Source organism: Rosa chinensis, chromosome 2, assembly GCF_002994745.2.
Source record: "Rosa chinensis cultivar Old Blush chromosome 2, RchiOBHm-V2, whole genome shotgun sequence".
Lineage (NCBI taxonomy): Eukaryota > Viridiplantae > Streptophyta > Magnoliopsida > Rosales > Rosaceae > Rosa > Rosa chinensis.
Window position 1 is genome coordinate 71873873 of NC_037089.1, and position 24246 is coordinate 71898118.

Sequence of the window (24246 nt, forward strand, 5' to 3'; positions counted from 1 at the left end):
TTTTATAGGCACTCGAGCCCTCACCCCCACACTTAAAACCAACATTGTCCTCAATGTTTTCAAGTGAGCTCGAAGGCTAAATCCATGTTGGATTTAAGCATGAGAGTGAAGTCCGGGCGAAGGCATGAGAATTAAAGTATGAAAATAAAATCTAAATGCGGAGAAAAGTTACGGAAAACCCCATTTGTAGACACCTCCATTGCTCACAACCTTCGGAGAAGAAAATATGAGACACCAACCTCAAGGCACAAGGCCTTGACTTCCTTAACGTATGCTCCAAGCTAGCTCTAGGTGCTCATGAAAGATCGACTCCATTGAGAAATATATAGTGTCCAAAGAGCAATGCGTCACAAATAGGCCATCAAAAAATAAGGACAAGGTCCTCCATTAAGCACATGGCCTTGACCACCTCCAAAATAACTCAAAGCTGCCCATAGATTATCCTCCAAAGATGAAATGAAGTGCGAAGAAGTCCAACCAACCCGAGTGAACAAAACTAGTGAGTGCAGAAAACTATCAGCAATGACCTTTTTGTCTTTGAATGCCCATATCTCAAAATCAAAAAGTGATAAGTAAGTAAGACTGCATGAATTGGAAAATACACTCAGATAGCTTTCTATCCATATAAAGTGAGCCACCTATCTCCAACTGAGATGAAAACCAAAGCTGGTCAAAATTCCCAATCTGTCATGAAGACTCCTGCTGACCCTCAGTCACTAAAACAGAAATATCTGAAGCTCCAGAGGTGCAAAGAGGGTGAGACCAACTGGATATAAAACTAGACTCATGAAGCTACCGTTGGTTAAAATTTCACTTGAAAATAAATTATGAGTCAAAAATAGTTGGCCTCCAAACTCACTGATCTGTTCTGCAGTTTCTGTTGTGCCCTGTTTCTGACCTCTGTTACTTGAAACACTATATCTGAAGCTAAGAAGGTTCAAATCAAAAACTGTTTCTTCTGCATATAGAGGACATGTGAATATACATCTCTGAAAAATTTTAGCTCCAAATATCTTGATATGTAGAGGGTATAGCTTCTCAAAGTCACTCTACAGTAGCTATTTCTGTTCTGACCCTCATGCATTGACCATCAAATAACAGGATCTCCATTGACTGAAAGTGGCTCAAATTTTGGCATAGAATAGTAGACATATAGGAGAATAGCTTCAGAAAATTTCAGCTCAAAATAAGATGTAGAATAGAAGCTATAGTCACCCAAATTCAACTGAATTTTCAGGACAGAAACTGCTCACTACCAAATTAATTCTCCTTCACATTTCCAACTCCGGACACCTCCCATCCTCCCAAAAATATGGCCAAATAGCCTTATTGATGCAAAATAAACCAGGAAATTTCAAAACCACCTAGGGTTGCCTCCCTAGAAGCGCTTGTTTTTAAAGACCCCAAGCCGGTCTATAGAACATGATCATTGTCAAGGTGGATACTTCTCAAGTACGACCACCCTATTGTTTGGGGCTAAGGGACTCATTGATGTATCATAGGGGCAAGACCAAGAGCTACATAAGAATACTCCAATTGGTGGCCAAAAGTGTAGCTTCTTAATATTCCCATTCTTCTCTATTTTTCTACTATGGATCAATCTCCTTGCCTTCTCCTTCTCAAGTGGTGTAGAAATTATGCTCATAGGAACAATAGGTGGTAGAAGCTCTTGCGAGTGATGGGAAAGGTTAAGTGCAAGAGGTTCACTTCCTTTCCAATCCATCACCTCATTGTAGAAACATTGACCACTTAATGGTGGATTGAGAGGTAAAAGTACCTTGATCTCAATCTTTCCATTAAGAACATAAGTGCTCAATGTCTTACTCTCCACCTTGGGAAGCTCATGATGGATCTCCATGGATATGGGAGGCAAGAAAGTCCTTGGCTCTTCAATTTCTTCATCATCACAAGGTATTGAAGGACTCTCTTTCTCCTTGGGAATATCGACCTCAACGATTAAGGGATCATGGTGTAAGTCTTCAAGCTTCACATCTTCCTCACTAGACAAGCTATCATCTTCTTCAGAATCAACTTCATATACCTCCTCTTCATTGTGAAGATTAGATTTCCAATATTGCACCGGTTCCTCCGAAGTGTAGTCTCTCACCCCACTTGCATTGAAACTTTCATGACCAACCTCAATTTCTTGTACATCAACATCACTATTATCATTTTCAACTTGCATAAAGGATTCTTGCTCAAGATGCTCGATATACACTTCTTCTCTTGAAATAGGCTCCACTTGATCAAAGAAAGATTCATGCTCATAAATGGTGAAGGGTGGCTCTTGTGCAAGACTAGCCTTAAGTTGCTCATTGGAATGTATAAGCATCTCTTGAGAAGCTTGCAATCGAGCTTGGGAGGCTTGCAAGAGAGCTTGAGAAGCTTGCAATTGAGCTAGTAGTCCTTCAACGAATTCCTTCCTAGGCTCATAAGCTTGATAACCTCCACCATATAAACTTTCTTGCTCATATCTCCACGGGTCTTCCCATCCATAGTTCCACCGATCCATAGTTCAATGTGAGAAAAATATATGCCTATGAGTTTCCACAAGTGAGATTAGTAACCAAAAAATTAGAAAATATAAAATTAGAAAGTAAGCAAACAAAATAAACAACCAATTTTTTTTTTTTAATAACAAAGAAATAAAAATATGCTAAAGTGACCTAAAGAACCGATTTACCAAGGGATTAAGGCTATTAAACCCTAATCCCCGGCAACGGCGCCATTGACTTGATACACATTTACGTAAGCGTACGTATCATTGTCAAGATAGGGAAGTATAATGCCCAAAGTTTATCGTACCACGGGGATTAGTGGCTAACCCACAATCCTTGGGTAATCGGAAATAAAGACACTTAGCAAACAAAGAAAAGAAAAAGAAAATAAATAAAAATGTTAATCTAAGGCACCAAGCCTTAGCAATGCTCGGCTTTGATTTTCACCAAAGCCTAATCAAAACTAAGAGCCTAGTGATGAATATTTACAATGAGTTGGAGTTCAATATTTTGAGAGATAATTTTAGATTAACAAAATGTAATGAAATGTAAAGCAATTAATAAAAATGAAAATAAATTAATAAAAGTGTAACCAAATAAATGAGAATGTCGGGTGCTAGGGAGGATCCTTCACCAAATCTCATGTGTCGGAAGCTAATCTAATGTAGATGCATATTTCCTATTTTGGCGGTAGTCGTATCTAAGGCGGTTCAAGGCTCAAGGACCGAAATTCCCTTTCATGGTATTCCTACTCCGGTTCAAGGGTCGTAGGAACTCACTTGGCATGAATTAGAGCCGGTTCAAGGGTCACTAGTTCACATCAAGAGGCGTAGAGATCGAGGAATTAGACTACTAAGCAACCCGCCCGCGCAATCACGCAAAGGGTGTAAATCACCATGCCTATAACCCCTCGAATACGAAATTGAAGGTTTCTAGCTTAGGAATTAGAGGGAGTCAAGCCTCTAACTCCGTCCTAGACATGCTCAAAATACACACCCTAGAGTTGACTAGGCTCCTAGACATGCATTTTAACCCAACAAAAATATATATAAGCATCCATCATATGAAAATTGCATCATTACATTAAATTAAACATCTTTTACACAAAATTTGGGTTAGGGACACAACCCTAACCCCCAACAAGAAAATTACTCACAACCCATAATTATGAACATCAAAGATACAAAATTCAAAGAGGAAAAGAGTATAGAAATGTAGGAGAAAACAAGAATAATCACAAATAGTTAAAAAGCTACCATGATTAATCTTGAATTACAACTCCTACAATTACCCAAATCTTGAATCTTGTAGAGGTAGAGGCCTTTGATGAATCCTTGAAGCTTTGGGTGAGTAATTCGTTAAATCTCTAAAAGAAAACTAAATAAAAGAGGAAAAATAGAGGATAAGAGGATAGGAGAAGAGAATGAGAGAGAGCAGCCCAAAGGGGCTGCCTCTAATTTAGGTGTGGTGCGGCAACTGTGTTGTTGGTAGGGTTGTTCTGCCTAGAGAGGAAGAAAGATAATTGCCATTTGTGTGGCTGCTGTCTTGCACAAGAGGAAAAGAAATGGAAATGGATATGTGGCAGCACGGGATAGGAGATAGGAAAAAAAAAGTAATAATAAAAATTAAAAAAAAGAAAAAAGAAGCAGCACGTGGGAAGGAAAGCAAAATGTGCTGATTATGTTATTGCTGACGTCATCATGACGTCAGCACAGTCCAGATATTTTTTTTTTCTTTTTTCTTTCTCCTTTCTTCTTTTCTTCATCTTTCTTTCTTTTCCCCATTTTTTTTCTTTCTTCTCTTCTTCCTCAATGCACTTCCACACATTATCAGAGATGGTTTGATTCCGCTCCCTTGATGGTGTTGACTACGGTTGACCCGCGTTGACTTTTTCATCCTTTTGTCGGAAACTCCAATTTGCTCGAATTTCGCACCATTTTCTCTCGTTTCCGCAATTCCGCTTATTTTCTACAAAGTAAATAAAAATGGATTAATTACATATTAATTAACATGAGGATTAGCTTAATTCTAGTGTTTTAGATATAATTACACGCATATAAATGCGTATAATCAGATACTCACCATTATTGAAAAATTCTTCCTGCATCTATCTGCCTCTAATGCCACTGTTACTGGCATTTAGTTATCTCAGAAAGTTAAAAAATCAAAAATCAAAAACTCAGAAAATTTTTAAGGCCACAAGTATTGGCCCAGCGATATTAAGACACTTTAACCAATCTTAATCTGTGAAGTTTGGCATATACAAAAGTTTGAATCATGCCACAAAAGTTTGAACTGCATGCCCCCCAAGCACAAGCGTATAATACTCGAATAGATTTCCAGGCATTTAAACACAGCCAGACAGAGAGTATGAAGCAATAAAGGAACCTGAAAGCTGAAGATCCTTAGTCTCTGTTCCAGGATCTTGAAACCCTGGTTAAAGAACATCACGCGCCACCTAAATCTGTCCTTTTCCAAGCAGGATTTTGTAACCTGGCCACACAGATATATTGCTGCGATACCTGGGATTACACTTTTCTTTGCTTCTGATAACAATAGAGTTTCAGCAGACTCTTCTTGGAGTTCCGGAAGTCATGTGATCTTAATCCCAAGCTCGTTCCTCCTCACACACTTACTGTACATGTCTCTTGGACACAAAGATTTCCACTGCTACTACATCCTATCGTTGATCAGGAAGATTGCAGTAGAGTGACGGCTTGATCATGAACTCCTTATAATGCTAAAGCCACCTAGTAGGTTATATACTTACATAGGCAAAAGCCACCAAACCAGTTAGCTCTGAGCCTTTGATATTTGCACGACGAACCAAAACTAAGACATGTGGTGAAATATCCTTTTTCTGTGAATCAATTCATACTGCCATTGTAATCGTCCTACCTCCACTAAAGCCACTCGCTGGTTCAGATAATTATTCTCTGACGATTCCTCAGCCATGAAAAACTAAGAAGTTTTCCTGGTACTTTTAATTCGCGACGCCCAGTGGGAGCTCATATGCACTGTGTGTCCACCATGTCCTCCACTTAATTCGCACTTGCTGCGAAGACTTGTTAGAAGGTACCTTCAACCATTCCATAGTTTTCTCGCATCAATCTGATGAACCTTCAATGCCACTGTGATTGGCATGTATGATTTGTGCCACTTAATGGAACCTAGACTATCTCTGTCTTGATCATCCATCCGCTGACCTGTGGTAACATCCCAAGGTGCATTTGTGAAGCAATAGCCAAGGAACACTGCTCTGGCGAAATGACTTTTGTCTGCCACTGCTCTTTCTCATGAAAATCTTCAAACTCTGTGAAATTTCATCATCACGAGAATGCTAGTGAATTCGGTTGGGGACTGATATTTCCTTGTAATCTCGAGGCAACAGTTCTACCCCCCAAGCTTGCAAAGCACGTCATCTTCATAGAATGTTTCTCTCAGGCATTCTATCAGACACCTCGTGTGCATATTTCAGATTCTGAGACTTGTGATGAAATTTCAACAGAAAAGCCCACAAAATATCAATTTATCAGCAAAACAGAGTTCAATCAATCACTGGGTCATGGGGACTGAACTCAATTCTTCACGGCAGCAGTGGGAGATAACACTGGGTTGGATATGGAGTCTCCTACAATTCGATTTAGAATCGAAAGACTTTGTCTTGTCTCCGCCTCGACGTCGGCCACTGGGATTGGCATACATCCACTAAAGCCATTGCTAGCGTCCAGATCGCCTTCACTTCAGGGTATGCATATCTTGTTGGCAACTCTGGCGTAGCGCTTTGCCGGATCGAACCTCACTAGCGAGGCTCAGGCCACCTGTATTCAGCGAGCTTTGCTTCTTGAGATAATGTTCCTTGCGAGCGTTCGCTTCACTTGAACAGTGCTCGCTAAAAAAGCATTCGTAAAGTATTCTTCGCTAGAACTCGCTTCGCGGCCACTTGCTCGTGGTCACTCACTCTCGCGGCCACTCGCGACGAATAACTCTCTCTCTCTCTCTCACTTTTTTTTTTTTTTTTACTAACTAAAAGAAAGATGCAAACTGAAAATTGACTGAAAATTAAAAGCAAAGAAAGAAGCTAGCAGCAGTGCGTTTTTCTAACCTCTAGAAGGCCACGGGGGAGGCCATCTATGCTTCACTCCAAGTTCCGACATATCAGAATTTATAACCTGAAAACTTCTCTTGTGAGAGCTTGTAGGAAAGCAACAAAGATACTTTGCGTCGAAAACTTGGAAGAAAATTGGCTCACAGGAGGAGTAACATTGCCCCCCAAGTATCTTTGTTGGTTGACGAAGCATGATCTTCAATTGCAACTTTGGGGATGACGGTGTCCCAAGATCGGCTTTGTCGCCAACTACCATGTCATAGAACATGGTGTCTCTAGAATAAGCCACTGCAGGTTGACCTTTGTATTTGACCACTTGTTGGTCTGAATTCTCCATATCAAGAGCTTCAAAGAACTTGAACTCCTGCTTGTGATTTTTGGAACCAATAATTAAATTATAATTATCATCATACTCATCATATATTGGCTCTGCATCGAGATCATATTTAGAGTCGTCAAATCCTTCTTTAAAAATTTCAAAACCACTTGCTGGCCTTGAAACATATATGAAGATCTTCAAGTTGAATTGATTAATAAAGCCACAGATTGGCTTGTCTAGACCAAAACATAATTGATAATCAAGTGGCCCATGCCTTAATTGGTAATTAAGTGGACCACACTCTTGACCCTCTGCATGATGAGGACGTCCAGCAACCATGTAACAACTTAATTCATAATTAAGTTGATTGTGGCTTTGATTACCTCGGTCATGATGACGTTCAGGAGCAAGGCCACATCTTTCTTGACAAATATCTTCTGGAGGCCTTTCTATGAGGATTTGGTCGTCTAGACCACATTTAATCACCGCTTGGCTACTGGAACTCTTAGGGACTTGCTTCGGGTGATCAAAAGAATGATCGTGGGTTACGTCTTGCCCCCCAGGCATCTGATCAGTAGCCACATATTTGGCTTGATCATTGGAGAAGTAAAGTATTTGCTCAGAGACAATTTCGTTAGAACAACATTCTTGTTGACCATCTTCTCCATGCACAGCCCCTGTGCAAGGCTGTGATTCACCAGCGAGCAAACTGGTTTCTTCTTCTGCAACGGGTTGGTGGAGATGAAGGTTTTCGTCCTTAGATTGATCGCCTCCGATAGGCAATTCCCTCTCAATAACACCACCATCACTTGCAGCTCCTTGACTTTTCAATTTGCCTTGTTGTGGACCGACTTGGGTAGCCAAGCTGGAACCTTCCTTGGGCAAGAACGAAAACTCCGTGAATAATCTATTCCACCTTTCGAAGAATATGTCATTGTTAATCTTCATGATGGCCAATAGTTCCTCTACACCTGCATCTTTTGGGATGGGGAGAGACGCGAGATCATCATCAATGTCAGTTTTGCCAGTGGTGGCAACATTGGCCATCTTGTCACTTTAGGAGTTTCTTATGGTAAAGATTTTCTCCTGGCATCCCAATGATGGCAAACACAAAAAGACTAGTAGGTCCCACTGGGCGTGCCAAAATGTTTGGCTCCAAAACCAGTTGGTGTGCAAACTGTCTCTTTTGAGCGTGTGATTGCGCAGGCGTGCCAGCACCGTGGGGTGCAGTCGTCGGGGTAGTCCCTTGACCTGACTTCTTCTTCAAGCGTTGTGGACGAGGAGAGCACCAACCTCGCCACATGATTCTTCTCTAGCCTTTCGGGAAAGGACTTTTGCCTTACGGATAAGGACTTTGGGTGTGATCTCTTCGGTCACCAAATCGATACTCAACGTTGTAGGTTGAGCAGAGCAATCACTGGGAAGTTCTGAGAAAGCACGGGGTTTGCTAAAGCGTATCTTTAGCTTCGCTGGGTTGCGAGGGCGTTACCCTTGCTTCGCTGGTAGTATCTGTGGCAGTAGCATTGACAGTCGGCTCGGAGAGACTAGGACTGAGAGTACGGTCGCCGGGTTTCAACACGGTTGAAGGTTTTCTCCGGAGAGGCTTTGTAATCGCTGGGATTGATTGATTCGAGAGAGGTCCTTTACTTTGCCGCTTAACCCCGTATTTATACACCTAGGGTTTCGACTGCTCCTTGCCTTAGAAGGATTATTAATTGAAGTTTTCTATTCAATCTTTGCTATTCGATCCCAATAAGGTTTCGTTTTCCTTACGGACCACGGGATGGGTGAAGCTAGACCCCAAACCCAAGTAGGCTTATTTTTGGGCCACAGGTATTGGCCCGCTGACTCAAACCCACCAAAAGATCTTGCCAAAAATATTTTTGGGCTCAAACAGTACGATTCAATAATCTGCAAGGAACAATTCCCAAGTCACTATTCGAGCTTAGAAATCTCGAATATATATACCTCGACTCAAATAACTTGAGTGGGTATGTTGAATTTGATGAGTTTTCCAAGCTCGAAAAGTTGAGCGGACTTTCTTTGTCGCACAACAAGTTATCTGTGCAGATCAAAACTGGATTTACTGCTATTCCTCCAAAGCTTCTAGTACTATGATTGGGTTCATGCAACTTAACAGAGTTTTCGGAATTTCTGAAATACACTAGGAAACTGGGGTGGATCTAGATCTAACTGATACCAATCTTCATGGCCAAATACCAAAATGGATATGGAATTCAGCTCGTGAAACTTTGAGGTTTCTCAACCTCTCTCACAACCACTTCATTGGATTTGAAGAAAATCCAGTCATCATTCCATGGTCTCGGTTAAAGTCTTTAGAGCTCGACTCAAACATGTTAGGAGGATCATTGCCAATTCCAGGGCCGTCATGGAAGTATATTCTGTTTCAAACAATGAATATGCAGGAGAAATTCCAGCAACATTCTGCACCACGGGACCCTAAATGTTCTTGATTTGTCTAACAACAACCTGAATGTCATGATTCCCCAATGTTTTGAGAATCTCAGCGATCTTGAGATATTGAAACTGCAGAACAATTCTTTTCACGAGGATATTCCTCGAACAGGTTCAAACAGATGTTTGGACTTGGAAGCGATTATAATAAGCTACAAGGGAAGCTCCCAAGATCAATTGCCAATTGTGCTCAGTTGATGGTTCTTAATTTGGGAAATAATTAGATCAGTGATACCTTCCCCTCTTGGTTAGGGCTGTCAATTTTGATTGTTGTGATGTCGGATCAGGCTGATAGTTAGTGACATGATGAGCGACATGAGACATGGTTAGTGACATGATTGTGCTCAGTTGATGGTTCTTAATTTGGGAAATAATCAGATCAGTGATACCTTCCCCTCTTGGTTAGGGCTGTCAATTTCATTGTTGTGATGTCGGATTAGGCTTGTGCTCAGTTGATGGTTCTTAATTTGGGGAATAATCATATCAGTGATACCTTCCCCTCTTGGTTAGGGCTGTCAATTTCGATTGCTGTGATGTCGGATCAGGCTGATAGTTAGTGACATGATGAGCGACATGAGACATGGTTAGTGACATGATTGTGCTCAGTTGATGGTTCTTAATTTGGGAAATAATCAGATCAGTGATACCTTCCCCTCTTGGTTAGGGTTGTCAATTTCGATTGCTGTGATGTCGGATTAGGCTGATAGTTAGTGACATGATGAGCGACATGAGACATGGTTAGTGACATGATTAGCGACTTGAGATATGGTTAGTGACTATTGGGTGCAATTGTTGTGATGTCGGTTAAAGCCCATGGTTAGTGACATTATTGGGTTCAATTGCTGTGATGTCGGCTTAGGCCCATGGTTAGTAACATGATCAGCAACACGAGACATGGTTAGTGACATGATTAGAGGCTTGAGACATGATTAGTGACATGATTGGGTCCAATTGTTGTGATGTCAGTTAAGGCTTGTTTATAAGATTTTTTTTTTTCCTATCAATATTTTTTAAGAATTTTGAGACTAAATTTTAAAGAATACTGACAGAAATTTTTGCAACTAAAGAAAAAGGAAAACACAAAAAAGTAAGAAATTTTTAAGAAATAGTAATATAAAATGTGGTAACAAAAGAGAAAAAAAAAAGGAAGAGAAAAATGGAGAAAGAAAAAAAAATAACAGGAACAAAAGAACAAAATGGAGGAGAAGTAGGTCACAAGGTCATAAGGGAATTAAATAACACATCACTTTATCAAGTGAACCATCCATGGCATCAAGAAATTTTTGCACATATATTGTATAAAATCTATTAGAAGAGTTTTTGGGTTGGGCTAATCACCAACGTGAATTCACCCATAATACCAACATCAAGGGTGGCAAACTTCACATCGTGTGAATAATGTGGAGTAGCAAACAAAGACCAAACTAGTCTTCATTCAACATGCTACACATGCACATATGCACTACGTGGAACATGCAACAATGTTTTCTTCACCAACTATGTCAATTGTAAAAAAAAAAAAAATGTCCCATCACTTCTTTTTGCATGAGAATGAACACAAATCTCAATAATTCCAACTTTGTCATGTTAGGTGAGGCCCATAAAACGACTTGACTTTGTCATTGTAAATTTCCTGTAAATTTTGGTTTCTAGTTTAACATCCCACCTCATGGAAGAAGCTCTGTTCTTTGCCTATAGAAGTCTTAAGTTCTCTGTTATGTGAAACCCACAAACCTACAGACACATATACTTGGAAAACATAATTTTTAATGGGAACGAGAATGGGATCATCCTGCTGGGGCTTCTTTTTAGTGCGTTATATTATACTCTTGTTGCTCATTAATGCTGCATGCTGTTTTTCTTTTGCACAAACGCAGACACTTTGCCACGATGATGAGCGCTCTGCCTTGTTGCAATTCAAAGCTAGTTTCAATATAGACAAGTCTGCTTCCCAAGATCCCTTTGCTTATCCGAAAGTTGCATATTGGGGTAGGCTAGAAGGAGATCCTCAAAGGAGTAACTGTTGTTCATGGGATGGTGTTGAATGCAACCGCCACTCTGGCCATGTTATTGGCCTTGACCTGGCCAGCAGCTATCTTCATGGTTCCATCAACTCCAACAGCAGTCTTTTTCAACTTGTTCAGTTGCAGAGGCTTGACCTCTCTGACAACAACTTCAGCTACTCTCAAATACCAACCAGGTTAGGCCATGATCTTACTAGTCTAACATATCTCAACCTATCAATGTCTTCAATTTCTGGCCAAATTCCATCAGAAATTTCATATCTATCCAAGCTGTCTGCCCTTGATCTGTCTTCTACTTACAAGTCCCATCTCAAAATGACCAACTTCGGAAGCCTTGTTCAAAACTTGACCAACATAAAGCAGCTTCATCTTAGTTTGGTAGAGATAGGCTCCACAGTGCCTAATACATTGGTGAATGTGTCTTCTCTCACATCTCTCCGTCTTCAAGCATGTCACTTGGAGGGGCAATTCCCAGTAGGCATTTTCCACCTACCAAACTTGCAAGTACTTGATTTGGCCGATAACTATTATCTAACCGGTTACTTTCCTGAAGAGCTTAACAAGAGCAGTCCCTTGAAGATACTGAATTTGCGGTCAACCAATTTCTCTGGTCATCTACCTGCTTCAATCGGAGACCTTCCTGCCTTAAATTTGTTGAACATAGCATTCTGTACCTTTTATCCCCATGTTCCATCTTCACTTTCCAACCTTACCCAGCTCAATTTCCTTGATCTTTCCTCCTTTTTTTCCAACAACGGTACTTTCAGTGGCCAAGTTACTGATTCCTGGTCTTGGGTTGGAAAGTTGACCAGACTTAACAATTTGTCCCTTGCCGAGACCAACTTAAGGGGAGATTTCCCATGTTTTTTGGCTAATCTGACGCAACTTGTGGAATTAGACCTGAGCTACAATCAAATAACTGGTGAAATCCCATGTTTTTTGGCTAATCTGAAACAGCTTTCGATATTATCCCTGGACCAAAATCAAATAGCTGGTCAAATCCCATCTTGCCTTGGGCAGTTGACCCATTTAACTTCTTTATACGCAGGATACAACAATCTGCAAGGAACGATTCCCAGGTCACTATTCGAGCTTAGAAATCTTGAAGTTTTTTACCTCGACTCAAATAACTTGAGTGGGTATGTTGAATTTGATGGGTTTTCCAAGCTCGAAAAGTTTAGGGTACTTCGTTTGTCGCATAACAAGTTAAATGTGAAGATCAAAACTGGATTTACTGCTATTCCTCCAAAGCTTCAAGTACTAGGATTGGGTTCATGCAACTTAACAGAGTTTCCGGAATTTTTGAAATACGCTGGTGAACTAATGGAACTAGATCTATCCGACAACAATCTTCACGGCCAAATACCAAAATGGATGTGGGATTCAGCTAGTGCAAATCTGTCGTATCTCAACCTCTCTCACAACCACCTAACTGGATTTGAAGAAAATCCGGTCATTATTCCATGGCCTCGGTTAATCTCTTTAGATCTCAGCTCTAACATGTTACGAGGATCACTGCCAATTCCAGGGCCGTCAATGGAACTCTATTCTGTTTCAAATAATGAATACGCAGGAGAAATTCCAGCAACATTCTGCAACGCGTTCCTACACGTTCTTGATTTGTCTAGCAACAACCTGAATGGCATGATTCCCCAATGTTTTGAGAATCTCAGAGATCTTCAGATATTGAAACTGCAGAACAATTCTTTTCACGGGGATATTCCTCAAATATGTTCAAACAGAAGTACGGAGTTAGCAGCGATTGACATGAGTTATAATCAGCTACAAGGGAAGCTCCCAAGATCAATTGCCAATTGTTCTCTGTTGGTGTTTCTTAATTTGGGAAATAATCAGATCAGTGATACCTTCCCATCTTGGTTAGGAACACTTCAACAATTAAAAGTTCTCATTTTGCGGTCCAATGCATTTCATGGCATAATTGGGAAGCCTGCAAGTAGCCATGAGTTTCCTGAGCTGTCCATCATTGATTTATCTAGCAATGATTTTTCAAGTATGTTGCCCTCCGACTACTTAGAGAACTGGAATGCCATGAAATCTGTTGATGCAAACGAGCAAATATACATCCAAGACATGATCACTTTCGGGATTTACTATGGTGATTACAGTGATTACCCGATTACAGTTTTTAGCAAAGGTCGTGAATTGAAGTATGTCAAGACCCCTTATCTTCTGAGACTCGTAGACTTCTCAAGTAACAAATTTCACGGAGAGATCCCAGGTATCATTGGGAACCTAAGAGGGCTTCATTTGCTTAATCTTTCCAACAACACTCTCACTGGCCTCATCCCCTCTTCTCTGGGGAATTTGAGTGCTCTTGAATCGTTGGATCTCTCCCAAAATCAGCTCTCAGGAAAGCTCCCCGGTAATCTGGCGCAACTGACATTCCTTTCATACTTCAATGTATCCCATAATCGTCTCTCGGGGTCCATTCTACAAGGTCGACAATTTGATACATTCCAAGAGGACATGTACCAAGGAAACTCAGGTTTGTGTGGAAAACCTTTGCCAAAGAAATGTGAAGAATCTGACAGCACAACACCACAAACATCAAGCTTTGAACAAGACGAGGACTCTGGATTTCAAATTGAACTAGATTGGTTTGTGGTTCTGCCAGGAGTTGTTGCTGGTCTAATAGTTGGAGTGGTTGGGGGGAACTTTTGGACAACCAAGAAGCATGACTGGTTTGTGGAGACATTCAGCAGGAGTTGGCAGCCAAGAGGCATAAGGCAATGGAGGGACTCAGAACTTAGACTTCATAATTATTAGAGCCTTGTTCTTGAACATTAGCTTCATGCCTAGTGTTTAGAGCAGCATTGGAACTAATATCATGTTGTTCATATGCATTATGTTATGTGTTCTGGTATATTTGTTTGTTAGGTTTGAATTTTAAGCAGACTGACAGTCTGGTACTCTGGTGTAATAACTATTAAGCTTCACACTGTCTTTAAGTACTTTTTGTTCTATATATATCTAACCAAAAACCTTGAGGCTGAGCTGCCTAACTGCTATCTTAACCTAGACATAAATCAGATATAACAATAGGTCTTTCAGATAACATTGCTTTTAATACTTGTACTGCTCCATCAGCTCCCATGATATGACTTGTCTCTGTTCATTATTTGGAGAAGAAAGAAGAAGTACTGGTTTCATCCCTTCGTCATTAGGGAACTTGACTTCTCTTGAGTCCTTGGATCTCTCCCTAAACCAGCTCATAGGAAAGATCTCCAGCAAAACTAGCACAACTCAATTTCCTTGCGTACTTTAATGTGCCCCATGATCATCTTCAGGGGCCTATACCACATGGCCAACAATTAGACACATTCCAAATGAAGGAAACTCAGGTTTGTCTGGTGGGCCTTTGTCGAAGAAATGCACCAAAAGTTCAGTGCCCCTGCGATCTTCAACAATCGAAGAACATCAAGATTCTGAGACATCATGTAATTTAGCTTTTTAGGTTTTGTTCTGGCCTTCAGTTAAGGCCCGATATCATATTCTCCATTCAGAATGGGGTTACTTGAGTTCATAAATTAAGTTCAGTACATTAACACAAGCTTGGCGATTTATATTGCTAAAATTTGTATAAACTGCTGCAGCTTTCTACCAAACATGTACCTTGAATTGTACAGTAGCTGGCTTTAATATTTGAAACTAATCACTCATTTCGAGTCCTGACATTGATTTCAAATAAGGTTTTAGTTTTCACTCTCAGTGAAGCAAGCATGAACTCACTTCAACATCTTTATGTGATCTAAAAAATTAAATGCGCAAATAGCTGTAATTGATAAAGCATTTAAACGATTATGATCTGTAAGACGGCCAAACAATTTCGGATCTATTCAGGTGCTTACTGCACATTTTAATTCTGTAGTCTGAACAATGCAAATCATAGCCCATTCCAGACTCTGAACATCTTTACACTGCGAAAGCACCAAGTAAACTACTATACTCGAGCATTATCTAAGACTTCAAATAAAAGGTCAATCGTTAATGTAAACAAATAAGATAAATTACATGAGAGAGCCCTCTTCTCCATATGTAGTTCGTTCATACTGGAATTTATAGATTTAATATCAACAGCAAAATATGAGACTTCTTCAGAATAATTAGAAACTTGCAGAAGCCTGTGCACCACTTTGCGACATGCCTCTCTTATCATTCACTCTGAAATATGAAATGAATTGTTCCTAGCTAATCTTTTTCTTCCTGCCTCCCGTAGCTACCCAACTGATATTCAAGGCAGACGTGAGAATCTCCAACATCATATAACCAGTCACACAGTGGAACATTTCAACTAAAAGAAACTAAACGATCCAGTAACATAAGGAACAAAGAGAAAGGACCAAAAAGTAAAAACTAATTAAATTTTAGATTTACCATTCAGTAAAATCAGAAGGCTCTTCTCCCTCATTTTGATCAAAAATCAGAACTACCAAACCCTCCCGAACCACTTGAACAGTCAGAATTTCCAAACCCCGTGAAACCATTGTCTTTCCCAAAGCTTCCGAACCGGCTAGAACTATTCCCACCAAAGCCCCTAGAACCACCGGAACGACCTCCAAACCCACCTGAACGGCCACTTGAACGATCAGAATTACCAAACCCTCCAAAACCACTTGAACGGTCTGAATCACCAAAACCGCTTGAATGGTCTGAACCACCAAACCCTCCAAAACCATTGGAACGGTCAGAACCACCAAAACCACCAGAATGGCCAAAACCTGAATTACCAAAGTTTCCACCTCGGTTTGCTGGACGACCATATCCAGATCCCCCGGAACCACCAAAATGACCACCGCTACTACCTCTGTCAGAGAACATGCTCACACTGCTGCTATCAACAGCAATCCGGGGGAGCTGATGAACAGAAAGTAACCAATGCAGTTAGTCTACGTTGCTACATATATAAAAAAAGTTCATGCTAAGAAAAAACACTCCCAGTCAGATAGCTGTGTACGCATTCAAAACGTTAGGAAGCTCCCATACAATACCTAAAGAGGACCATATCAGACCTGCTGCACGCTTTGACTCAAACTAAGGGGAAAGGCGCATAGGCAGAGTGCATGTTCATGAGAGCTCAATTAGTAGATACAGCTCTTAAATGTGATAATTTTTTTTTTTTAAGTTAAATGTGATCCTGTATTACTTTGGTCAAAGTGCATTAGTAACTATTAATCAAGAAAATTTAACTAGTACACAACATCCTGATTTTATTAACTTATCATGCCACTTTTTAACCTATTAGTTTTCCCAAAAACACTTGATATCCAAGTCATACTTTTGTTATCTTGACAGCCCATGTTCACAACCTTATAGATAAAGTTATAATGTAAAGGACATTGATCTTTACCTCTGTGAATCTGCATCCTACATCGCGTTGAATCATTTGGACGTTCCTGGCCTGATTTTGTGAGTAAATCAGGATAGCACTTTCTTTCTTCCCAGCACGACCTGTTCGCCCTGACCGATGAACAAATATCTCTGAATTGTTTGGAAGCTCATAGTGTATCACCTAAGCGTACAAATAGAAAGCACAATTGATGTTAGTAGAAGTCTTTGTCCCTGATTTAATCCCATAACAACATCGCATCAATAACCATATATGGGCCTATTTAGGGAGCATTTCAAAGCTTTAATCACATCATTACCGATAAAATGGAGGCAACGGACCAAGATGCTCATACACAAAACTAGATTATTTAAGGATGAATTGAACATCTATTGAATAAACATTAAACGCAACGAAGGAGAACAGCTAAAGAAAGCTCACCAGATCAACATTGGGTACATCAAGCCCACGAGCAGCAACATCTGTTGCAACTAAAACATCGAAACGCCCATCTCGGAAACCTGAAAGTGCCCTTTCCCTCTGCTGTTGTGAAATATCCCCGTGCAAAGCCTCACATTTATGGCTTCTTGACAGGGCATATGCCAAATTATCTGCATCACGTTTTCTCTGAGTAAAAATAATGCACTTCCCTCCTTTTACATGTTCCTAACAATCAAATACCTTATGGTGAGGATCAACCATATGTTGAAAGGCCAAGACCAAGATTCTTAAACCTATGCAAATAAATAAAATAAAAACTCTCAGTTTACAAAAAAACCGAAAACAAGAAAATTATATACTTACTGTTATAAGTGGTCCAAGGATCGATGCTTTTCCATATGATTCCGCAACAATAGAATACAGGGAAATTCCGTCTGCTAATTTCTGATCATTGTCCCCAACCTAAAGCGCATGCAAGCTGTTAATTTTCTTGCACCATAATCAAACAAAATTGTTTCCTACTAATGACGGCTGAAGTAGAAAAGACCAAAATGAAAATGTATACTTACAAGATCAATAACTGCTGGATTCTGGATTATTTAGGTACTTCTGAGTAAGACTTCTAATGAAAGGCGGCATTGTTGCAGAGAACATCAGGGTCTGACGTTTCTTTGGCAAGCTCTTTAAGATTGTCTCAACAGCCTCCTGAAATCCCACTTTAAGCATCTCATTGGCTTCATCAAGAACAATGAACTGAACTTCGGATAAATTCAACGCACCCCTATCGATTAGATCAATAATACGCCCCGTGTGCCCAAAGCCACATCAGTTCCATAGCCAAAGCTGCCTGATTTGGTTTCCAATGGGCGTACCACCATACACACAAATAGTATCCAAGCCAGGTGCTGCCTCGTGGAACTCCTTGTCAACCTGCTTCGCGAGCTCTCTTGTCGGAGCCATAACCAAGGCCAAAGGATTCCTCCCACGCCTACACAACCAAAAGTAAATCAAAACCCGAAAAATAAAACCTGCAATAATTGATGACAAATGAGGGTCTCATGGAAGAAACTAACCCATATTTGGCATTGCTCGCCACCGACGTCGCCTGAGGCCGGAATCAGTTGGCCGGATGACGACGTATTGGCGGGAAGGAGAGCGGTTTATGAGGAGGGTTTCGAAGGCGGCGAGGTTCCGCGCCATCGAGGGTGTCCGTCGGAGCATGATGCTCATCATTTTGGGGGTGTAATTTGAGGGTTTAGGGTCTGTTCAATTCAATGGTTGAAATGGGTTTATGGTTTCTCAGTGAGTTATTTGCGTCATCCTTCTGCAGTGAGAGTGAAGACTGAACTCAACTCGTAAGTGTTCCTTTTTCACCTGGAGAGACCTCAAATTTCACCCACTTATTCTAATACTAAAGATTTTAGTTTTTTACTATATAATTCTTTTTTACCTTTTTTTTTTTTTTTTTTAAAGAAAATGATCACTAAGAATAGCTTCGAATCAGAATTTTATGAATACTTTCTAACCAGTAGTTTTTTTTTTAGAAAAAAATAGGACGTCAAGCCTTTCATATATTCGAATATAAGTGATTATACAACATAACATATCCCCGAGAGGGCCACGTCAATATCAAGCCATGCATGCTACCCTAAAGCAACCAAATGAAATCACTATGGTAATAGGACCCAGAATCAGAACCTAGACAATGTTAGGGCAAAAAAAGAAAAATAAAAAGCCCCAACTTAATTGACAGAACCCAGGACCACCCTGTGTAGAGGGGGTCCTCCGAGATCCCAAATGCTAACCCAAAATTGATTGGGCCTGAGAACCTTAGCCAACAAGAGGTCGACCGGAAGCAATGCCCAAGCCCAAGCAAAAGAGGCTCAGGCCCAGCATAAATTGCTCTGGGCACCCAATCAAGCTGCACACCACCACCATCAATTACGTTGCAACGAGAGAAGAAAAAAGCAGCCGGATCCTCCGCACCCAAACTTCCAGCCTTATTCCGATGCAGCCCCGCCCATACAGCCAGCATGTCGGAGATCGAGGATCGACCACTACCAGGAAGAGGAGTGGCCTGCCACTTAGAAGCCACCCACCACGCTCTAGAATTCTGAATCAGACCCAGCCTCCGACCAACGTTGGACGGCTTCCCAGATCGAAACCAAAATCCCCCGTTGCCAATTGCATCCACCAAACCTGCCTGGGGACCATCACAGCAACTCTTTCTGCCCCGCAAAAGAGAAAAGGCAGAACCAGGATCCCAGATGCGAATTGTTGCACACAAAATCGCATCGGAGCATAGCCTCCCCTGGTGAGAGTCCTTCAAGCAATCACAAACCCGACCAAACACCCCGTGAGCACCGCTGTTAAGGTTTGAAATCATGAATCAGATACCACAGCCTACAGGTTGAACAGTGGGGAACCACGACCTCGAGGAGGGCGGCAGACAGGCTTCACGAGGAGAAAAAGACTCATCAGAGGCCAAGAAACACGACTGCAAATATCCTAGGGCTAGGTTTGCCGTCGCTAGACGAGAGGGAGGATAGCTCTCATTTTTCACTTATTTTATTTCTAACCAATAGTTGTGAGACTCATTTTTCGATTATATTTTCACAAATCAATCGTTACATGATTAAATATTCATAAATAGATCATAGGGAAATGAATGAAAAGGTCACTTTAGAGAGTGAAATGATAAAAAGGTCACCTAGTTTTCCACTTGATAAAAATGTCCATTGTGAATTGATAGTAATATTAATTTAGTCCTTATGAATAATAAGTTGATGTTAAAAAAGGTTAGTTTTTAATTTTTTTTATTCCGATTTTGCCCTGAGAGCCAAATACACGTTTGGAAAGAGAATCTTCATATCTAATTCACGGTCGTTTTCTCTCTCACTCCCGAGATCTCGAACAATTTTGATCGGTTTCTTTGGCCGTGATCCGCCGAAACACGTCGCCGTCGGCGAGAATGGAAGTACTCTAATGTCTCCGGCGACGATGCCTTCGCTCGCCTCTACTCCACCGTTGAGTCCGACATTGAAGCTGCTCTTCAGGTTCAGTCTCTTTCTCAGTTTCTTTCAGATTCAAACTGTGTGTTTCGGAGCGATGAAATCTTTTTAAGAGTTCATAATTTTGAATCTCTTTGAAATTGACTAGAATTTTAGTTATGACTTGGTCCTATTTTTCAAATTGAGATTGAATTTTGAGTAATTTTGATATGCAGAAAGCAGAGCTTGCTTCAAAAGAGAAAAGCACGGCATCTGCAGTTGCTCTGAATGCCGAGATTTGCTGAACCAAGGCTCGATTGCTTAAAGAGGTTCCCAAGTTGCAGAGATTGGCTGTAAAGAAGGTTGGCCTCTACTGTTTGAATCAATTCTATTATCATGCTTCTTTGTAATTGTGCATTTCATAAAATTGTTTGAGAGATTGATGTTTAGTGTGCTACATTCTACTCACTGAAAATTGAAAAATGATTGAACCTCCGATACGGTATTTTAGTACTCGAAGTAAATTGAAGTGGAAGAACATGTGTAGTTGAGTTGTCAATTTTGCTGTTTAGTATAGAATTCCTGATTGCTTAGGGTTAAACCAATATTGCTCGGGCAAATCTATTTTGATGTGATAAGGATAGAGAAACCAGACGGGATGAGTAAGGTAGGCATTGCATATATTTCCTTCCATTTTAAAGCAAGTTGAACTTCTTGAACTGGTTAGAATTGTGTTATTCAAAATTATATGGGTTCTTATGAGTAAACCTTTTGTTTGATGTTAAAACAAAACCGTTCTAAGGGCTGTGTTATGCTAGAGCTGATTCTTTTGCCTCTTCTAATTTTACCTATTGTGTGCAGGAAGAATTTGATAGGAGCATTTTAATGCGACGTTTTACTTGCTTTTCCCTACATTTCTTGCGTTATTTCCTTATTAAAACCCTGTTTAGGAAAGTTTTCATTCTTTGATTGGGAAAGTTCCTATTTGTAGAAAGTTTCTATTTTTATAGTTTCTATTTATCATTTTTAGTAAGTTTCCATTTTCGGTAGTTTCTATTTTTCAGTTTAGGAAAGTTTCTATTTTTCTTATTAGTTTCTATTTTCAGGACCTCCGAGCTAAATATGAAAATGAACTCATAAATGGAAAGAGGAGCTTGCGAACACCAAGGGGAGCAAAGATGAAGGTACATTGGAGTAGAAAAATGGAAATGTACTAAAAGATCAATTTCACACATATTCCTACTCCGGCTAGGAGAAACCAAGCCAAGCAAAGAAGAAGGAGCGGCCGCCTGACCAAATGAACTTCAAATGAGCTGAAACCTTCCAGATCCACTCTAGACACCCAAATGATCATTTCTTATGAAGAGTGCCAGAGAAAAATATGAGTGGAAGGCCTTCAAACAATCAGCCCAATTCTCTACAGAAGCAAAACCGGAAAACTGGACCTGTAAGAGGTCCAGCAGCATTTCCGGCCCAACCACATGGCAAGAAATTCTGAAATTTTACCACAGTAATCTACACTCATGGTGGATAATTTCATATGAAGAAGTCGAAGGCATATAATGAAGTCTTGTTGGAGAAATAATTGAAGGAATAAAGGGGCAGAAACTGACTTGAAAACAGCTCAACACCACATATTCATGTTTCCCACCCACATGAAGAAAGCATTTCTTTTTCCTTGGATACATTTTTCTACTCTAAAAGATCATCATCACTTCCACATTTCTTCACCTTAATGCTTTTCTTTCATCATTACCTCATCTTTTACATATTTTACAAACCACTCTCATACTCCACTTTCATTATTTTTCTTCATCTCATCATTTCACTCTTCTTTTTCCTCCCTATTTAAACACCTTCTCCTCTCACTCTCAATCACCAATTTCTGAATCCATAACACACATTCCTTCATCCATTCCATCTTCTTATCTCACCATTTCCTCTCCATTTTCCTTAGTCACCAATTCCTTCATCCATTCCATCTCCTTGTCTCTCCATTTCCTCTCCATATCTCTTTTCCATTCTCTAGTTTTCTTGTTCTTCATTTTCAAGCCAAGAGAAAGAGAAGCCATGCAATACATCAATTTCCCAACCGCCATCCACCCTTGTGTCGTCCCTAGAAGATTGCTTGCTTTCAAGGATCTTCAAGTTCTTCGTCTCAAGGCTTTATCATTCATCTTTCAAGGTGTATTATATCCTTTCTCTTGTTTTCTTTGTTTGATTTTGTAAAACTATGAATTCTAGTTAACAAATAATGTTAAGGGCAAAGTTTAAAGCCCGTTTATATGTTTTGAGATAAAGTTGTGATTTCTATATGTTGATTTTTATGTTGCTTATGTGGGTTTGTTTAATTAAATTTGCATGATAGAAAACTTTTGTATTTTAATCTTATGTGGTTGCAAACACTTAGGGTTTTGATATAATTGGTGCTAGATTTAAGAACATGAAATCGACTTTTCGTTTTGTGTAAACTTGAATCAAAGTCGTAAAGGTTTTGTGCAAAGACCGAATTTAATTAAAGAGGATTGCAATTAGGTGGACTTTTCCATACTAAGTTGTACACTTGAGTTGATAGCCTTTCTCTATGTCTAATGCGTTGAACATGTCATGATTGACTAGCTTTCTAGGGCTTGATTGCATGTTTGATAGGATTAATCTAGGTGCTTTCGCTTAGGTTAATTAGCATTGAAAAGTAAAATATGGGAAATCATTTGCTTTCGAATGTTTCACATGATCAACTCCTCTCTCATGACATTTAAAATCAACTATAGGAATTGTAATTGGATTTCTTGCATATGGATGTGGTTTTGATCTTTGTTCTCTCACTCCATTTGTATTTTATGTTTTTGCATTTTAATTATTTTGTTAACTTAGTTTTATTTTCGAAAAAACCAAAAACAAAATCCCCCCTTTTTCGTAAATAATGTTTATACTTGTGAATATCTTTGTGAATATTATACTTTGTTTTAATTTTAATTGTTTAATTGTTTGACAATGACAGGTGTACCCTCAATCCCCGGAATAGAACGATCCCTACTTACTTATATTACTAACGACATTTCAGGGTTAAATTATGCGCTCGCTTCGAGCGCATCAATTTTTGGCGCCGTTGCCGGGGATTGAAAAATCACTTGTTGAATATGTGAATATTTGTTTTGTTTATATGTTGTGTTCGAAAAAAAAAAAAAAAACAAAAAATGGTTAAGTTGTGACGTTTTGTTAATAGTATTGTTTGAAAGTTTTTGTTTATAATGTGTCTAACCTTACTAAACAAAAGAAATGTAAAGCATTAATTATAAATATCGTTAATTTCTTGATTATTATAAGTGTGTAAAATCGTATGAGTAGATAAGGGCCCTTTTGTTAATATTGGCCTTAACCCTTCATTAGTGCCTTTCTGAGGTCTTATGAGGTTGAGGGCGGCTTTTATTAACATTTGGAGAACTGTCTAACACATGAGTTATTTCCAAGCTGAGTAAGGGGCATATAGATGGTGTCTTAGGTTGAGACCCTGGGTGATGGGTTCAAATTGGATCTCAGAGATACTATAGACCGTGCGTAAACCACAATGTGGGAGTAGCCAATAGGGGCCTAAACCTCAATGAGGGAGTAGCCTCCGTAGTGTCACCGAAATGAGTCCTCCCTCTCACTTACCTCTTAATCTGGCCATCTAGCCTTCTGAAACAAAGGAAACCGACTTATGTCTAGGCGACTATCCCTAGATCGTATCTCACCAATAGTAGTGGTTTCTATTGGGCTCGACTTACAACTTGTAATCAATTAAGATATTAACTTTATTTGTAAAGATAATAATACACTTGAACATGACCTCCACATGTAAATTGTGTTGTTTTGTACATTTTATACTTGTATAAATTTCTTACGTGGTTCATTTGTGAAGATTGTGCATATTTTTGTAATATATACTTCTCTTTATACTTGTATAAATTGTGAATAGTAACTTGTGAATAGTGACGTTGATGTATAAATCACTAATTTGTAATTACCTCACTTTACAATTAACTAACTTCTTTAAATTTTAAT

The 24246-nt window shown here is 39.7% G+C and overlaps 1 protein-coding gene and 1 pseudogene across 1 annotated transcript; one reads left to right on the plus strand and one right to left on the minus strand.

The window, feature by feature from the left end:
• The first annotated feature begins 11181 nt into the window (after positions 1 to 11181).
• LOC112184934 (receptor-like protein 7) lies at positions 11182 to 14211 on the plus strand. The gene has a single exon (XM_024323159.1). It carries the CDS (start codon positions 11182 to 11184, stop codon positions 14209 to 14211), a length of 3030 nt encoding a protein of 1009 aa, XP_024178927.1.
• A 941-nt stretch (positions 14212 to 15152) lies between these two features.
• Positions 15153 to 19598, minus strand: LOC112184935 (annotated as a pseudogene).
• Between the last annotated feature and the right edge of the window lie 4648 nt (positions 19599 to 24246).

Coding starts and splice junctions, on each gene's coding strand:
- LOC112184934 (XM_024323159.1), top strand. CDS start 11,182: ATGGGATCATCCTGCTGGGGCTTCTTTTTAGTGCGTTATATTATACTC.